We start from the raw sequence: 17,472 nt of genomic DNA on the forward strand, positions 1-17,472 counted from the left end.
CGCCAGCTTATACCTGCACTGGTCTACGAGGATGGCTGGCTATCCCCGAGGCTACAGTTCATTGTACGCGTGGGGGTTGCTTCTGGATGTCAAGTTCCTGCGTGCTTCCTTCTGCTCCTCTGCAACTGCCCTCACACGCTGTCCCTGCCACGTGAAGTCGGGATGGACAGTTGTTAATGTCCACTTAGAATCAGAGCATGTTAGCACCGAAAGGACCTTAACTCACCTAGTCCAACCCATCATTTTATGGCTGAGGAAACCAAGGCCAAAGAAGGGACATGATTTGCCTGCGTCATATAGCCAGGAGGAAACAAGGTGAGGCCTTGAACCCGGGTCTCCTGACTGTTGGGGAGTATCTGTCACACTATCCCTGGTGACTTGTAGAGACTTAGCCCAGATAACAGAGCTGACTGTTATCCTTGAATCACAAGTAAAATTCTACCTGATCTATGTGGGCAGTGTCCCTTATCTCCAGGAGGAATTTTATTTTATTTAAGAGTTGAAGTATTTCCGTTTAACCCTTGACTACTACATACTTCATTTAGAAAAATAGGAAAAGAGAATGTTATATCCAGAATAGAGCACCAGGGGATAATTCTATGCATTTGAGGTATTTCCTGGGAAAGAAGCTGCTATAGTTATCCTCATGTACATCCTCAATTTTTAGGAGGGGCCATTGTTTATAGATTCAGTTTTCAGACCGAGAAACAGGTGAAAAGAGGAAAATGACCTTAACTAGTGACATCTGGAGAGGAGAACCCAAAAGATAAATTCTTGGACGGTTCTTGATTAAGTAACTGACAGAGAAGGACATAATTCTAATTCATATGTGTGGGTCAGTTCAGAAGGGCATGTTTCTAAAGCTTTCTGGCAAGGGCCTTGAAATTCAGTCTTCATGTGGTCCACTAAGCTTAGCAGGTGATAGTTATAATCTCACACGCTATGAAAGGAACAACAACAGAACAAAGTGCCCCATGTGAGACGAGGAGAGCTGATTCTCTGACAAGTGGGTTAATGGTCATCCTTAAATATGAACCCTTGGCCCAGCTTGGCCACAAGTGATGTGAGAAAGTGAACTTAGCGATTTGAAGAGTGTGGGCCCCTCACCCCTTTCCCCGGACCCCCAGCTTCCGGCTGTCTTGATGTAGATACCGAGCAAGTCAAGATGTTAACTGTCCATCTGGGGAGTTAATGGTTACGGATTTAAAAGGAAGAACTGAGCTTCCATAGCTCAGGAAGAAACCAAACTATTAAGCTTCATTCCATATAGATCTCGGATGCCTGTGCAAGCTTCAAGGAGATGAGACAAAAGGCAGTTCTGAAGATACTTTCTTGTCTAACGGGCCCTGCTACATTAGACCCTGAGCTGCTTTTGGCTCGGATGTGGGTTATGCCCACTTTCTAAAACCTTACCAAGGAGCATCCCTGGACCTTGGTGGTGCTAGTGGTGCCAGGAATCACCTGGCAAGGCCAAAGATGGGCCTTGATGCCAAGAAAGCCTGTAAGAAGTTAGAAGGTTTGATCTCATGAAAAGGGCCCCATCATGTATCTTAGGAGAAGGCGTAGGTAGTTCTTCAGGGCAGAGAGGCCCCCAGACCATCCTCTCTTCCCCATCTGTGGGAGACTCCCAGACTTAATGAGGGTTCTGGTCCATGCGCCTGGAGGCCCTGGCTCGTGCTTCTCTACCAAGGCTCAGGGAAGTCAAGGTCAGTGGAGGGAGACCTCAGTAAACCCACACACAGTGGCTCCTCATGCATCTGGTTCCCTTGGCAGCCAGAGTGCTCATAACCCATCTCCTAAGGGTATCAGTGACAGTGCCCAAGAGCAGGGCACCCGATTTCATACAAAACAGGCATCTCGGCACCACACTCGCCACACGCTGCATCTCCTCACCTTGTCGGAAGGAGACGTACACCAGCCTCTCATCAAATTTCTGGACCTGCCGGAAGTTGTTGATCATCTCTCTAGGGGACGGGTCATCCACCCGTGTGCAGTACAGGGCTGTCTCCAAATCCACCAGCTGCGGGGGAAGAGCAGAAACACCCGCCACGGGCAGAGTGACGCCCCCTTGCCTGACCTCGAGGGAGAGGACCACCAGATCTCACCTCCGAGGCCTGGCGGGAGACCCTTGAGAAAACAGTGGGGAAGCCAGAAGCTGCCCCTCCCCTGCGGGTGTCTGAGTGATGGGGCTCGGGCGAGCCCTTGTGTCTTCCCACTGTCTTCCCACCTCCCGGGGCTGCTGGAAGGGTTCGTGCTGTCAGCTCCTGATTGAGCCTGAAATCTGCCCTGCAGGGAGGGAAACCTGGGGTGGTGAGGGGCTCCTCAGTCTCCCACGGAGACTGCATTCCTCTCCTGAGCCTCATTCAGAGCCCAGCTCTGAATCAGAGGGGCCTGGGGCTTAGTCTGATGGTCCCGTCAAAAGGAACAAAAAGAGGGAGGCAAGAGTCTCACAGGTCATCTGACTTCTAGTTCCATGGTATTTTCATACACCCACATAGATCTTGTAACTGTTTCCAAGGCAGTTTCTGGGTTAGGACATATTACTGCCTTTCTGATCATTTTATCTCTTGATTCATCATGTCTTTATTCCTGTCAGCTTACTTGCTGCCATTTATCGAGGCTACTCAGATCAGTAGCTCATAGTAGAAAGGAAGGAGCAGCAGTGAGAGCTGTGCTGGCTCATGAAGCGGGTGGGGGCCATGAGCCAGTGTGTGGGGGCCATGAGCCAGTGTGTGGGGGCCATGAGCCAGTGTGCAGCGGCCCGCTGGCCCCGTCTCCTGGACAGCCATGCTTCCTCCTGATGAAATTCAGCTGCAGACTAGAGAGACCGGCAGTGACCTGGAACTCAGCTCTATCTTTGGGTCTTAGCTCTGTCACTAACCAGCTGGTGATCCCCAAGTTTCCTCAACTCTCTAACCCTTGCTTTCATCACCTAAGAAATGAGAGGGTTAGAGATGATTCCTAAGGACTCTGTCCCCCCCAGTTTTACACTAGACTGTGAGCTTCTTGAGGGCAGAGATCCTCACTTCCTCATTGCTGTAATCCCCATCCCCCCGGGCTTGTTAAACAGTCTAACCTGATCCTATCTTTATTCTGCCCCTGTAAAGGAGCCATGCTCTTTCCTGCCTGGGAGGTAGACACTATCCACTGAGGGATATATTAGGAAACGCAGCTTAACAGCTCTTATTTAAAGCACTGTGGAGACAGATTCATTTTCCCCACTTGACTTGATAGCTCCACTTTTGAAGCTCAGCCTGTAATTTCTGAAGTGCTTCCAAGCCCCTGTGATATTTGGAGAGGTTTTGAAGAGCTAGCTGCCCATGAAACTCTAAGTGAGGAAATCAAGCCGTTGATTATGATATGGGTGGTGGTAGGGTCCGAGATGCCACGTGCTCTCTGACAAGGAAGAGCACGACAGTCACCTGCTGCTGGGAAATTTGCACAGGGTTCCGGAAAACCGTCCAGAGCACGGTCGGGTAGCAAGGAGGTGTGGTCAGGGACCCTCGGTAGCGGTAGTACTCCTCAGGCCTCTTCGGCAGCAGCTCTTCAATGCTGAAACCCGGAATGGACACTTCTTGGCCTGGAGAGACATGTTGGGGGATGATGTCACCTTGCTCCCCAAGGCAGAGGTGCAGCTGAGCATATGACAGACTAAGAAGGTGAACTAGCTCCATTCTGAGCCATCTGATCCTAGGACTTGGTCACAGACAGTACCCGGCCCCCTGCATGTGTTCTTCAGATCACACAAGGGTGAATGCACTCTTCTCCAACAGAGGGTGAGTAAGCATCCAAGGACCTCTCACCTTTGTACTTTACATCTTTAAGGTGACTGAAGATCTTGTCATATGATGGATTGAAGGAGCCCATCTGCAATAGAGATGGGGCAGGTTGAACAGGGACAGAATTCAATAGGCTGAGCTTGGCTTGACAATTGTGAATGGAAGGGCTCTGCTGAGGGTGTGTAATCACCACTGCTGAGATCCTCCCCAAAGGATGCACTTTTCTAGGACAGTTATGATGCATCACTAGGCTGTTGGGTGTTGGCGGAATGGTCCTGCCCTCTTGCATCTCAGGACATCCTATTTCCAGCTCAAGGCACTGGGGCTGGGGTGTCCCAGAGCAATAGGTATAGCTTGTGCTCCTGATTATCTGGCTGTGAGCTTGAAGGCCACAAATAGCATGTTCTCTAACCAGAACTTAAGGGAGCTTGAGTTCATGCAAGCCAAATCAGGCAAGTAAGCATGTTGAGAACCGACATACGTGCTGTCTCCTTAGGGGGAAAAATGCAAGCAAATCAGGAGATGTTCCCATTTTCTGGGATTAAGGAAAGAACTTATGCTGGGGTTCTTATAAAGGATGGAGCTTGGATACTGGAAATTGTATCAGGCATCTGATGGGGCAGCAGTGAATGATTCCCCCACCCACGACAGGTCCTATCCAACTTGGCAATGCCTTGATTATGCAATAGGGCTGGGGACTAGGACTAATTTTTCCAGTGTCACCTAGGACATGCCCATTTCTGCTGTCCAGCCACAGAAAGTGCTGCCTCCAGGCCAAGAGAGCAGGAACCCTATGGGGAAATACCCCCTGTTCTAGAGTCAAGACACAGCCGAAACGGAACAGACAGGTGTGCATGGAACCACATGCCAGGTCTGATGTCATCCTGACTTCAAATTTCACGTAAAATGCCTCTCAACATCTCTTACCTCTATGAGAACAGCTAGGACCGCGAGGCCTTCTGGCTTGTCACTGGCGATGCTGGCATCGGGGTACAGGTCCGAGTTATAATAGACCATATGCAGCTGCAGTGGGAGAGGGGAGATGAGTTGCTATCCATCAGGGGATAGGGACCCATGGGAAGCTTTCACTTTTGCAGGAGACTGGAATCCAATGGGAGGGACAGACCACCCCCATCCCCAGCTAGATTCGGCCTCTCAGACCCTTGCCTCATGGCCACCCCAGTGTTCCCCTTTCTTTCAGTCATCTAGACTGCAAACTCCACCAGGCCAGTCTGTCCGTCTTATTCACTCATGGTGTCCCAGTGTCTGACATGGTGCTTGAAAAGTACCAGGTACACAATAGATATTGAATGAATGAATGAACAAATTGGTTTTTATACTAGCATTGAAAAAGCTTGGATACTTTGGAGCACTTCTCCCTTCTGATTTTTCCTACTTATTCTGGGGCCTGGGGCAAAATGGTCCCATGTGGCTTGCCCAGCCTCAACCCGGCCACTCTGCATTTGATCTGGGGGCCGGGGCAGTAAACCTCCAACTGTAACTTAATCATACTTGTACCCAGAGCAGGACATGCATTTATCTCTCAGGTGGAGACAATCACAACATGACTTTTATAAAGGTTTTATCAACTATATTTTAAGAGACCATGAAACAAAAATGCTACTCCATAGATGTAGACTCCAAAATACCATTCTAAACTCGTTTTTTTTCAAAGCAGAAATTACTTGTCATTATTAAAGTGAGGAAAAGAGAAGTTTTTGAGAAATCTTGGGTTTAAAAAGTCTAGGTAAACTCTGATGAGTGATGTTGATAATGAGGGAGGCTATGCACGTGTGAGGGCAAAGGGTATATGGGAAATCTCTGTATCTTCCTCTGCATTTTGCTGTGAACCTAAAATGCTCTAAAAAAAAAAAAAAAAGTCTTAAAAAAATTTAAAAAAAAACAGTCTAGGTAAGCATTAAGACATTGTTATGACAAGCCCTGACAATGTTTAACCTGATTTTTTTTTTTCTTAATCAAGCAAAAAAAAACGTTTATTTGGATCAAAGAATGCGATTTGGGGCACACAGATTTGGGTAGCTTCCCAAACAGTGTCCTGCTAGGGAGTAAAAGGGGCTTTTAAAGGCAAAGAAGGGAGGTTTGCATTACAAAGAATTTTGTAATTTTCAAGTTGGAGGCAGAAGCTAGTCTTGGCTAAACATGGTTGAATACTAAGGCTGTTACTAGAGGGAGGGAAAAATTCGTTAACGTGACAAGTTGCAGGTGTTCTTGCAGAGTCCTTGGAGTATTTGTGGTTTGGCCCAGTTCAGAAGTTCATGGTTCCCGCTGGTGAGGACGTGCATAAGGTTCACCTCCTTAATGGCCTCCCAGCTCCATTTTAAAACCCCTTGACGTAAGTGACTCCATTTTATTTCACAGTCCTTTCTCCTAATTCTCTTGGAATCTGTCATCCTCCCCCTACATGACAAGGTTAAGTCTGTGATCTGAGACTCCCCACCAATTGATTAGTAAACATTTCCATTTTCAGCTGCATTGGTGTTTGTTTCAATTGTCATTTTCTTTGTTGTCTCTTCTCTCCAGATGTGGCTTTTGCCTCAATATTAAAACAATTCCAGCCTTCAGGAAACAGGTGGATAGATATTTGTAGAGTGAAAGTGTTCCTAAAAATCTCAGATAATCCCTTGTTTCCTGCCAGAGGCTGCTCTAGCCCGTTCTAAAGGGTTATAGCTGGACCTCTTGGCAGTTGGCAAAAGGGGAATAGTTTGTATGGCTTGTCATCAGCTTTATACAGGAAATGAAGTTTGTCTTAGGTCTACCAGCAAGCCTGCTCTGGTCTTTGTCTATTCTCTCTTGCCTTATGTGATGTGTTAAAATATATCCACAAATTCTTTGACTCGTTCTTCAGAAAGTAGAGCCTAATTCCTCTCCCCTCAGGTGTGGCATTGACTAAATGTCTTGCTTCTAATAAATCATGTAAGGTGGAAGTGATAATATATGACTTCTGAGACCACATCATAAAAGGCATTGTGGCTTTCCCCTTGCTCACACTTGGATCACTCACTGTGGAGAAAGCCAGCTGTCATGTCATAAGGGCACCCAAGCAACTCTATGAACAGGTCCACGTAGTAAGGGACTGAGGCCTCCTGCCAGTAGCCAGCATCAACTTGTCCACCATATGAGCCATTTTGGAAGCAGATCCTTCAGCCCCAGTCAAGCTTTCAGATGACTGTAGCCCAGCCAATACCATGACTGCAGTCTCATGAGAGACTCTAAACCAGAGCCAGTCCCCTAAGTTGCTCCCAAGTTTTTTACCCACAGAAACTGCAAGATAATAAATGTTTGTTGTCTTAAACTGTTAATTTTTAGGGTAATTTGTTATGTAGCAATAGATACCTAACACACTTTCCTTGGTTGAACCGCTATCTGGGCATCTTCACATCTTCACTTACTCCTAAATAACTCCTTCTCACACTGATTCACTCAAGGCTCCTAAGAACATATCTGTTTTTTTCCATCACCTTTGAATACCTCATATTTAAGGTAATATTTGTATCACAAACTCCCTTATGTCATGCCTTGGATTGATTTTTATATGATCAATGTTATATTTTCTTCAGGTATTAAAGCTTTAAACAATAAAGCATGTTGTTGGAAATCTTTGTCATTCTTCACAGAAAAATTCCTGTAATTTTTGGGTAGTTTAAATATATTATGTCTATTCTACATTCTCCTTCTGGACATTAAGAGCTTATAGACATGACTTCATTCTGATAAAGCCCCTTAGACATGCAGGAGTCTCATCCTCCTACTTTGTTTAACCTGATTTTTAATCCTAAAGGTGGTATCACCTGTCCTCCAAAAAACTATATTATATATGATCACATGTATTTTAGTTGATTCTTTGCCTCTTGAGACTGTGACACACTGAGATTTTACCTCTCTTCTTTTTCTTTGTTAATCTCTTTTCCCGTCTTATGTGATTATAAATAGAATTCAAGCATATGTTAATGAATACAGCTCAATGTTCCCCACTTTTCAATTGGCCCTTTCTAATTAAAAGAAAATTATATCAAATTATTTCTTCTTTTTAATGGTCCTCTATTAAGGATTTCTTAGGGGCTCCTACTTTACCATCTTTCCCCCCCAAAGGATGTAGCCTCCACACTGCCCCACACCATCTTGTCCTGGCATTGCTTTGGGAAATAGTGCAGAACTCTATGTGGCTAAAACCCTGAAGGTCCTAGATCCTTATTTCTTTTTATTGATTGATTGATTGATTGTCTATTTTTGGCTGCGTTGGGTCTTCATTGCTGCTCACAGGCTTTCTCTAGTTGCAGAGAGCGGGGGCTACTCTTTGTTGAGGTGTGCGGGCTTCTCATTGCGGTGGCTTCTCTTGTTGCGGAACACGGGCTCTAGGCGTGTGGGCTTCAGTAGTTGTGGCACACGGGCTCAGTAGTTGTGGCTCACGGGCTTAGCTGCTCTGCGGCATATGGGATCTTCCCAGACCAGGGATCAAACCGGTGTCCCCTGCATTGGCAGGCAGATTCTTAACCAGTGTGCCACCAGGGAAGTCCCGATCCTTATTTCTTTTTACAGCTGACCTTTGAGCTTGTGTTCTGTTTTAGCACTTTTCTCAGTTGTTCAGATGAAATCAAGAGGAGGTGAAGACTAATACAAACAGAAGGGAATTCCCTGCTGAGAGGATTAAGAGAGTCTTCTTATATAGACTCAAGCCAGAAGAACTGCTACACTTTCAAGGACCCTCCATAGAGAATCTGCCACTTTAGGGTCACCTTGATGTTTTTTCTCTATTATTGACATTTATGGTCCATCTTCACCAGGCTCTTGGTCTGATGATGTGGCTTAATAGCAGAAAATACAATAACTATTTTTAAATGCCCAAACCCTCTCAGCCTACACCCTAACTCCTTTACTCCCCGTGGGAAAATAGAAGCCTCCTTTTGCAGTTAGGCTGAAAGAAATTGCAGTCCTGGAGGTTCAGAGAGGGGCCTGGTCTGAAATATGTGCACCTCCAGTAGGGCCATCCATTGGGCCAGAATTATAGCTCCTCCACCTCTTGTAACTTGACCTCTAATTAGCCTAAGACATTAAGCAGTTTGGCATTTAAGAACAGAGGAGAATGGTCGAGTCATTGTTTACCATGGGCTCCATTAGCTGATCAGTAGCATTTATCCCTTTGTATTTACTGCCCTTTAGACATTCAGAACCACATCCCCAAGTGCAATCCCACGGGAGCTCTGAAATGGAGCACCTCAATCCCCCAGCCTCCACTGAACACTTGTAGTGCAGGAAAAAAACTCTGCTCCTCTTCCTGTTTTCTTTGGTATTTGGGGTAGCACCTCAGAGCAACGTAACGCAACACTGTGATGATGTCCCAAGCTATCCTCAGTGAGTCTCTGATTGCCGCAATGCCCTACGCGTTATAATGCCAGTCATCCCTTGATTTGTGGCCAGATAGAAGAGTGACCCTGGACCCGGGCCCCCAAGCTCCAATCACAACCCATGCCCAGGGAAAGGAAAGATGGGCTGGGAAAAACTTACGCAAGCAGCATGGCATATGAAGAAAACTGAAACGTTGGGGGAGCATTTCGCCTAGTGTGATTTGGCAGTGGGATGGATCAGCCACACAAGCTGCTGGGATCTTAATCTGTGCAAACAGAAGGGCGACGTGTAGAACAGGGGCATGTGTGTCCCACTGTGCCCCCCTGGGAGCACCCACTGCCTCTGAGCAGCGTCACTCAGTAAAAGACACGGAAACAAACTCAGCAAGTTCAGGAGAGGAAGGGAAGCGGGACACCACAGATGAGCTGCAGGGTGGCCGGAGTGGCTATACCTCCCTGTGCTGTCAGCAGGGCTGGGGTGGGTGTGTAGAGCGGGACGGCACCCTCCACCTCACCCCCTATGCTCTGATCTTATCTGCACACCAGCCAAGTGGAAGGGTGCCAGAACACCCACCGCCGGGAATCCTCTGCCAGCCGGGCCGCCCCACTCACCTCGGCAGCAAAGTGCTTCCCACCGACAGTGTGCTCCGAGCCGTGAGGTTCATTGTGGTCTCCCCAGTGCAGGTGCAGCTGCGAGGCATTGTAGCGGGCCCCAAGGCCCTGGATGTGCATGTCCTTGGGCAGTTTCAGCTTCACTGCAGGGAAAGGAGGGGCAGTCTTCAGAGCCCTGGCCAGCTGAGTGCTGCCTGCGAGCAGGTAGGCCTCACCTGCCCAGGGCCCAGACAGGGGCGCGTGGATACAGCGAGGTGGGGACCAGAGAGATGCAGCCTGTAGGTCAGAAACCTGGGCTCTTTCTCTGAGAATGTCCCCCCTTCACTAAAGCTATTCCAGTGGCACAAGCACCTTCTTGGTTCCCCTTGGAAAATGATGGCAGGAACTAATTGAGACCAATGGATGAACGTTTGTTTATATATCCATGTATTACACACTTGGCTATGAAGATAGAACCTGTCATGAAGTATCTGCCAAGCTGTAGAATTATATAACAACAACAACAATAATAATCGCTATTTATTAAGCACCTCTCTATTCTGGATATTAACATACATAATCTCTAGTCTTTACCCATCAATATGCCCATTTTCCAGATGAAACCTCAAGGAGTTTAAAATTCTTATCCAGAGTCTCATGACTCATAAGTAGTGAAGCCACGATTCAAATTCGGGTTGGTCTGACTCCAAAGACTGGGCAAGCCCCCCAGTAAACTGCGTGGCCCCTTGAGTTGTTCATGGTGCCCCAGAATTCACTCCCGCACCATATCCAATAGGCCAAGGGGCTCAGGCCTGTCCCCTCTCCCATCCCAAGAGATGTGCCGCTTCTGAGAGGTACCACCCCGGCAGAACCACCCGAGCCCAGGATCCCCTGGAGAGAGTGGTCCAAGCCTCCCTCAAGGCTCCCCTTTGACCTCCTTCCTGGGTGCCTCAGTAGAACCCACCCTACCCCCTGCCCCGGCAGACAGAAGAGGCCAGGGAGCTGAGGAAAGCTCAGACACCCCTTGAGGTCTTGGAGGTCACTCCCTCACCTGAATGGCCATTGTTGGTCAGGACAAATTGCTGGTCGGCAGACTCACTGTAGCCTTGGAAGCCGAGGGGCACAAGGCTGGCGTTGTACTGGAGGATGTCATTGTGCAGGTCAATTGGGGACTGCATCAGGCCCCCACATGATGGGTAGCTCTTGGACCAGCTCTTCTCCCCATCGGGACCTGGAAGGAGAGATTCAGGTCCATGACTTGATCCCTTTTCCACTAAAGTTTTTTCCTCACCTTCTAATTCTGTGTGCAATACAATTACTCCTTTTCTATTCTTTTCTTAATCCCCAGAGGTATACTCTTAAGGCCCAGAGACCCCAGCCTACAGAATCAGGTCATGCAAATGCCTCCAGACCATTTGCTTTTGAAGTGATGTGGGGAAAGAGGGACCAGAGCAGTCCCATGGCAGGGACTCTGCATTCTTCTGTCCATTGTTCATATTTCGACCCGATGCACATCCATTCCACATGAAGACCTTGTGACTCTCAGCAATTTAGCATCTGTGTATTGAACACCTACTATGAGCAGGAATTGCTCTGGGTCTTGGGGCTGCCCAAGCTTACATTCTAGTGGGGAAGAATTTTTTTTTTTTAATTTTATAATTTTTTTGTGTTTTTAGAAGCTAAGGACATTTTGTTGTTGTTGTTGTTCAAGTTCAGTTTAAAACCTATGGCTCTCTTTCCTTTGGTACTTTTTAATAGTTGCTGTACAATATTATATGTTACAGGTGTACAATATAGTGATTCACAATTTTTAAAGGTTATACTCCACATAGAGTTGTTTTAAAATATGGAATATATTCCCCATGTTGTACAATATATCCTTGTAGCTTATTTTATACCTAATAGTTTGTACCTCTTACTCTCCTACACCTGTATTGCCCCTCCACCCTTCCCTCTCCTAGTGGGGAAGAATTTATTTAATCCACTGGGATGTCCCACATTGGAAAAATTGGAGTCTGTCTCCAACTGCAGGTAGGTCTTTGAGGTTGGTGATTTACAGGTATGATCTTCCTGATAGAAAACCCTTGAGGACATTGACTCTGAATACCCACATCTAGAGCAAATAAAAACCCCCAACCTGATAGGGAAGCTTGGAAAATATCAAGTAATTATAAGCCCGGAATCATGGAGCTAAATGCAGTGTTTATGCTGGGGAAAAGTATGACAATATTACAAACTAATTATTACAATATAATTGACAAACTAGCAGTGAGGAGGAGCAGACTTATCAAATAAACCCTCCAGGGCTCAGGCTTCTTGCTAACTACCAGGTAATAGTCCTTCCCCTGGAAATGAAAATAAACAATCCAATCCCATGTTCAGGTACACTTTCTTACTCCCACAGGGAAAAGTCTTTCAAGGATGTAAGGCTGTGTTTAAAAGATTATCTCCCATGGTAATTAAGTGGATTTTCAAGCTGAGGTTTCTCCAGAAAAGCAAATAATTGGCAGGTCATGGCTCGTTAGAGTAGAACCATGGTACCCTGTGGGCTCTCTAGGAGTTGGGAACCAAGGTTTGCCACCCGGAGTTCATTCATCAGTATTTCAGCACACGGAAGGGTGTCACCTAGAGCAGAAGGGGAAGGAACACCACGTCTTCTGGGCACCCTTGCCATAGACCACAGCACCATTTCACAGGAATGCGTGTGTGTACACCAGCCTCACAGAATCCCCATCCCCTACACCTTGTTCTCTAACTAGGGGACCTCACCTGAGAGTAGGGAGAGTCAGAAGCAAAACTTGGTGCCCACATTCATTTGAAATGCTATGAGGAGTTGGTCCTAGGTCTGGATACACACAGGCGAACCCTCTAATATTTCAGGCTGTCAACCTTCGGGTATACCTTTTCAGAAATGTTGGAGCTGGAAGGGATTTCAGACTCTCCAGCCCAACCCCTCACTGGACACCAGTTTTCCCAACTCTCACATGTCAAGAGTTTCCGCTGAACTGTCTTGTTTTTCTTTCCACGGCCTCAAAGCCCTGGACTCAAGGCAACTAAACTACACCAGGATGGCGACTGGCGGAGAGGCAGGCTGGAGGACACCAAGGCAGTCACTCCAGGGCGCAGACTGGATTAGGGCAGTTACTCAGCTGAGGGCAAAACCGAATTCCTTAGAGACCACAGGGTTCAGAGATGAAGCAGTCAAGAGGTATCGTGCCAACCCTGAGGGTCAGGAAGCAGTGCAGCTCCCAGGTGGCAACCCTTCCAGAGTGAGGCTGCCGGCCTTTTTCTCTGCTCACAACAGCATCTGGGCCCACAGCCAGGGTGGCAGAAGCTGCCAGACAGGCATGAATGGAAAAACTCAGGAAGTGAAGAGGCGTGGCAAAGAGATCTCCCCTTGAACACATAGCTAAAGGGAACTGAGTAAGAAGAACTTTCTTTTCCCAGAACCCCCCTGAAGGTTTCATGAAGAGGGGACTGGGCCATCCCATTTCATCTCTGTGAACCCATGTCATGCTTAGGATCACATGCATAACAGGCACTGAGTAAACATCTTCCCCAAAGAAAGAAAGACCCCCAAAGAACAGAGAGCTTGGGGAAAGGTTATGAGGACGAATTTTTCTTTCGCCCTAAATACTTTCTTGGAAGTTGGCCAAATTAGGTATTTGGGAGCAGAAAAGACTAAGGATATAAAAGGCAACAGAGTCAGTGGTGGCAAAACCTTCCTAGGAAAGAGCAGCAGCTGTACTGGACCCGGAGACTCCAGAGTACCAGATTCCGGCACCAGCCATCCCCCGCCTCCACCTCCGTGAGTGACCTCAAGCCGGTCACATTCCCTGCCTTAGTCTCCTTTGCCCTTTGTACAAATGGGAGGGGTGGACACTATGTTCTGGAAGGTCCCTTCTGACTCTCAAGCTCTGAGATTTATTAAGATTACTAGGACTAAGCACCTTCACCTCTGTATCAGGCCGGTTGGAACGGGTTGGAGAGAATTGCTCATCCAAAGGCAGCTCCTGGGCATGCGACGAGGTGCCCAGTGGGAAGCAGCTGTGGGAACGAGGGCACAGGGCGCTGCTGCTCCTGGGGCTGGTGGGAGAGTGGGCAGTGCTGCCGGTTTGCGCTGCTGACCACTGGGAGCACCCGTCCTGAGTGCCCATCACAGGCCCTTTGGGCAGCAGGATCTAGGAAGCCTTTTCTATTCCTCCTCCTCCTCCTCCTCATGATGATGGTGATGACGATGATGATGATGTTAGTAGTTTTGGTCCTTACACCTCTACAACTCTATGGGGTCAACAAGGCAAGAATTGCCCCATTCTGTAGATGAAAAACTGAGATGAAGTGACTTGCCCACAGACAGACTTTGGCTTAGTAACAGAGTTACCTTGCCTGGGTCACAGGACCTCCATGCCTTCTATTTCATTATTTATCCAGGAGATTTCGTGCACGCTCGTATCCGCCTTCTGCCATGATCTCCTTGAAGGCAAGGACCGTGTCTCATTCACCCCTGCCTTGTCCACAATGCCTGGCATAGAGCAGGCCCTCACATGTTTACTGAGCTGGATTCTCCTGCTAATTTTGTGCTTGTTCCTCTCCAGGGAAGCATGCACCTATATTAAACCTCCTAGTTTCTCTCTATTCCCCCACATAATTTTCTTTTTCCTATAAAAAGTAAAGAAAAAGGATGTTACTTGCTCAGGTTCAAAATTTACCCTCCTAGCTTTCTAGTGTACCTGCATGAGGTTTTGTTCTGGTTGGGGCCACTCATTGAAAAAGAAATCCGGTTGCTGGCCGGTAGCTTGGGAGACGATCTGCTGAGTATGGGGTTTCATTGCAGTTCACGGGACCCTCCGCCAGCGTGTGATGGCTGTGTCCCCTTCTTACATGGCTAGAGACATTGTCAGAGCAGCCTCTGATCTCTGTGGCTTGTGAGTGAGAGAGAGAGGTGCCATGTGGCTGGGCACCAGGACACCCAGTATCAGGCACGTAGGCAGCAGGCTCCCTTCTGCCCTGCAGCCTCTGTGTGAGCAGCGTGTGACTCATTGTGCTCTAACACTGCCCTTTCTTTCGCTGGCAGCTGCGGCCCAGGCTGTAATTTTTCAGCTTGGTCTCAGCTTTCACACTCATGCCAAGCGCTCTGCTGCCAGAAAACCTCTCCTGGGACTGACTCTTCCAAAAGAAGCATTTATTTCCAGCTACCGTCAAAATGTGACTTTTCTCTCGGGTTGTGACTTTGCCTCTTCCGTGGATTAGATTCCTCCCATGATCATGATAAAGGAGATCATGTGTATCTCCCAGTTTGTTTTTCCAACTAAAATCAAGGCATTATTTCTTTCCAGTTCATGAATTTTTCTGTTTGAGGCAAAACAGAAGTGGACCAAATTTCTGTTTTGAATTGTAACAAGAGATTAACGTGGCACGGCTCAAAATGCCTCGCATGCTTTCCAGCTGGGCATTATTGAGGCCCAGAGTACAAGACTTGCATTACCCGAGGACCAGGATTTCCTTCAGGGAAAAATGTCAAATGCGTGCAACAGTAGAGAGAGGAGCAAAATGAACCCCACATCCGTGAGCTTCAACAACTAACAATCCACAGCCTATCCGCCTTCATCTCTACCACACCCGCTCTCCCCTATCCCTGGATAATTTTGAAACAAATCCAAATGTATTTCATCTGCGCATATTTCAGTATGTCTCTAAAACATAAGGGCTCTTAGAACGAAAGCACAATACCATTACCACAGTTAAAAAGTTAACAATTCCTTAATATTATTAAATCCAGTCAGAATTCAAAATTTTCCAATTATCTCATATCTTTTTAAAACATTTCTTTTTACAAACAATAAATGCTGGAGAGGGTGTGGAGAAAAGGGAACCCTCTTGCACTGTTGATGGGAATGTAAATTGATACAGCCACTATGGAGAACAGTATGGAGGTTCCTTAAAAAACTAAAAATAGAACTACCATATGACCCAGCAATCGCACTACTGGGCATATACCCTGAGAAAACCATAATTCAAAAAGAGTCATGTACCAAAATGTTCATTGCAGCTCTATGTACAATAGCCAGGACATGGAAGCAACCTAAGTGTCCATCGACAGATGAATGGATAAAGAAGATGTGGCACATATATACAATGGAACGAAACTGAGTTATTTGTAGTGAGGTGGATGGACCTAGAGACTGTCATACAGAGTGAAGTAAGTCAGAAAGAGAAAAACAAATACCGTATGCTAACACATATATATGGAATCTAAAAAAAAGAAAAAAAAATGGTCAGAAGAACCTAGGGGCAAGACGGGAATAAAGATGCAGACCTACTAGAGAATGGACTTGAGGATACAGGGAGGGGGAAGGGTAAGCTGGGACAAAGTGAGAGAGTGGCATGGACACATATACACTACCAAATGTAAAACAGATAGCTAGTGGGAAGCAGCCCCACTGCACAGGGAGATCAGCTCGGTGCTTTGTGACCACCTAGAGGGGTGGGAGAGGGAGGGTGGGAGGGAGGGAGATGCAAGAGGGAAGAGATATGGGGCATATGTATATGTATGACTGATTCACTTTGTTATAAAGCAGAAACTAACACACCACTGTAAAGCAATTATACTCCAATAAAGATGTTAAAAAATAAAATAGGAATTTCAGAGTTAAAAAAAACATTTATTGAAGTATAGTTGATTTACAGTGTTGCATTAATTTCTGCTGTACAGCAAAGTGATTCAGTTATACACATATCTATACATTCTTTTTCATATTCTTTTCTGTTATGGTTTATCACAGGATATTGAATATAGTTCCCTGTGCTTTACAGTAGGACCTTGTTGTTTTCATATCTTTTTAATGGTTGTTTGTAAAATTCAGGATTCGGAGAAGGTCCACATAGTGAAGCTGGTTGATGTGTTATGGCCTAGATCTCAATTTGATGGCGCTAAGCCTTGTCAGACGACAACTGGCCCCGCTCTTCCAAGGCTCAAAATCTCAGAGCCAGGCTGGCTCAGCCCAACCTTTGCCCTCCGGGTGGGTCATGGGGTCCCAAGTTTCCACCGTCACCACCGCCACCTCCACCACCCTAGTTAAGCCCTTACCAGGTCACACTGCAGAGGCTCCATGTGGGGTCCCCGCCCCAGCCTTTCCTGTTGCAGCCAGAACCAGGTGTAGCCCTGCTCCTGTGGTACCACCCGTCCGTCCGCTCCCTTTCTCCATAGCACGCCCTGCCCTGCCTCCAATAAAACAAAGCAGAACCACAGCCATCTTTCACAGCTTCGGCCTCTCAAGGCCTTCCAAAAGCCCTCACACCCACCCCAGTTCGCCCCCATGGTCAGGCCAGCTCCCCCATCCTCAGACCAACCTTCACAAATGTTCTTATGCTAAAAATCTGCTTAAAATGCTGCCTTCTTTCCTCTCTACCTTTCCAAATCTTGTCCATCTCCAAAATCCAGCTCAAGTCCTGGGCAAGCTACTCCAGCACTTTCTTCCTGCCTTGAACTCCTAGGCCAGATTACCCGGCTTCCTACAATAGTACAGTGCCTTGAATTGTCATTTAGCCATCTCACCTGTGACTGTTACTCTAAACCCGTTCCAGACTAGAACTCTGTCTATAAGTTTTGAAGACCTTTGGAAGCCTAGAACTCTGTCACGTCCCTCCCCCGTGTCTGAGCATATAGTGGCATTTCCTAGACACTTAATGAATTGATTTGGAGGGTTTCTTAAGCTCATTTCAGAAATCTAGCCATAAAG

The 17,472-nt window shown here is 46.9% G+C and overlaps 2 protein-coding genes and 1 long non-coding RNA gene across 13 annotated transcripts in view; 1 reads left to right on the forward strand and 2 right to left on the reverse strand.

Annotated features, from left to right (window-relative positions):
• LOC309624851 overlaps positions 1–17,472 on the reverse strand; it is a 205,651-nt gene that overhangs the window by 128,639 nt on the left and 59,540 nt on the right. The window lies entirely within an intron of this gene.
• Positions 1–17,472, forward strand: part of APH1B (aph-1 homolog B, gamma-secretase subunit) — a 114,018-nt gene that overhangs the window by 64,467 nt on the left and 32,079 nt on the right. The window lies entirely within an intron of this gene.
• Positions 1–17,472, reverse strand: part of CA12 (carbonic anhydrase 12) — a 73,943-nt gene that overhangs the window by 24,083 nt on the left and 32,388 nt on the right. For all 7 annotated transcript variants that reach the window (XM_082383372.1, XM_082383373.1, XM_082383367.1 and 4 more), the window contains exons 3-8: positions 10,785–10,964; positions 9,755–9,897; positions 4,707–4,802; positions 3,804–3,867; positions 3,423–3,580; positions 1,894–2,020 (exon numbers count right to left, since the gene is read on the reverse strand). In XM_082383372.1, coding sequence (XP_082239498.1) covers positions 1,894–2,020; positions 3,423–3,580; positions 3,804–3,867; positions 4,707–4,802; positions 9,755–9,897; positions 10,785–10,964 — 768 coding nt within the window. The remainder of the gene's footprint in view (positions 1–1,893; positions 2,021–3,422; positions 3,581–3,803; positions 3,868–4,706; positions 4,803–9,754; positions 9,898–10,784; positions 10,965–17,472) is intronic.

This window comes from Balaenoptera borealis (assembly GCF_965194805.1).
Source record: "Balaenoptera borealis genome assembly, chromosome: 3".
In the NCBI taxonomy this organism is placed as follows: domain Eukaryota; kingdom Metazoa; phylum Chordata; class Mammalia; order Artiodactyla; family Balaenopteridae; genus Balaenoptera; species Balaenoptera borealis.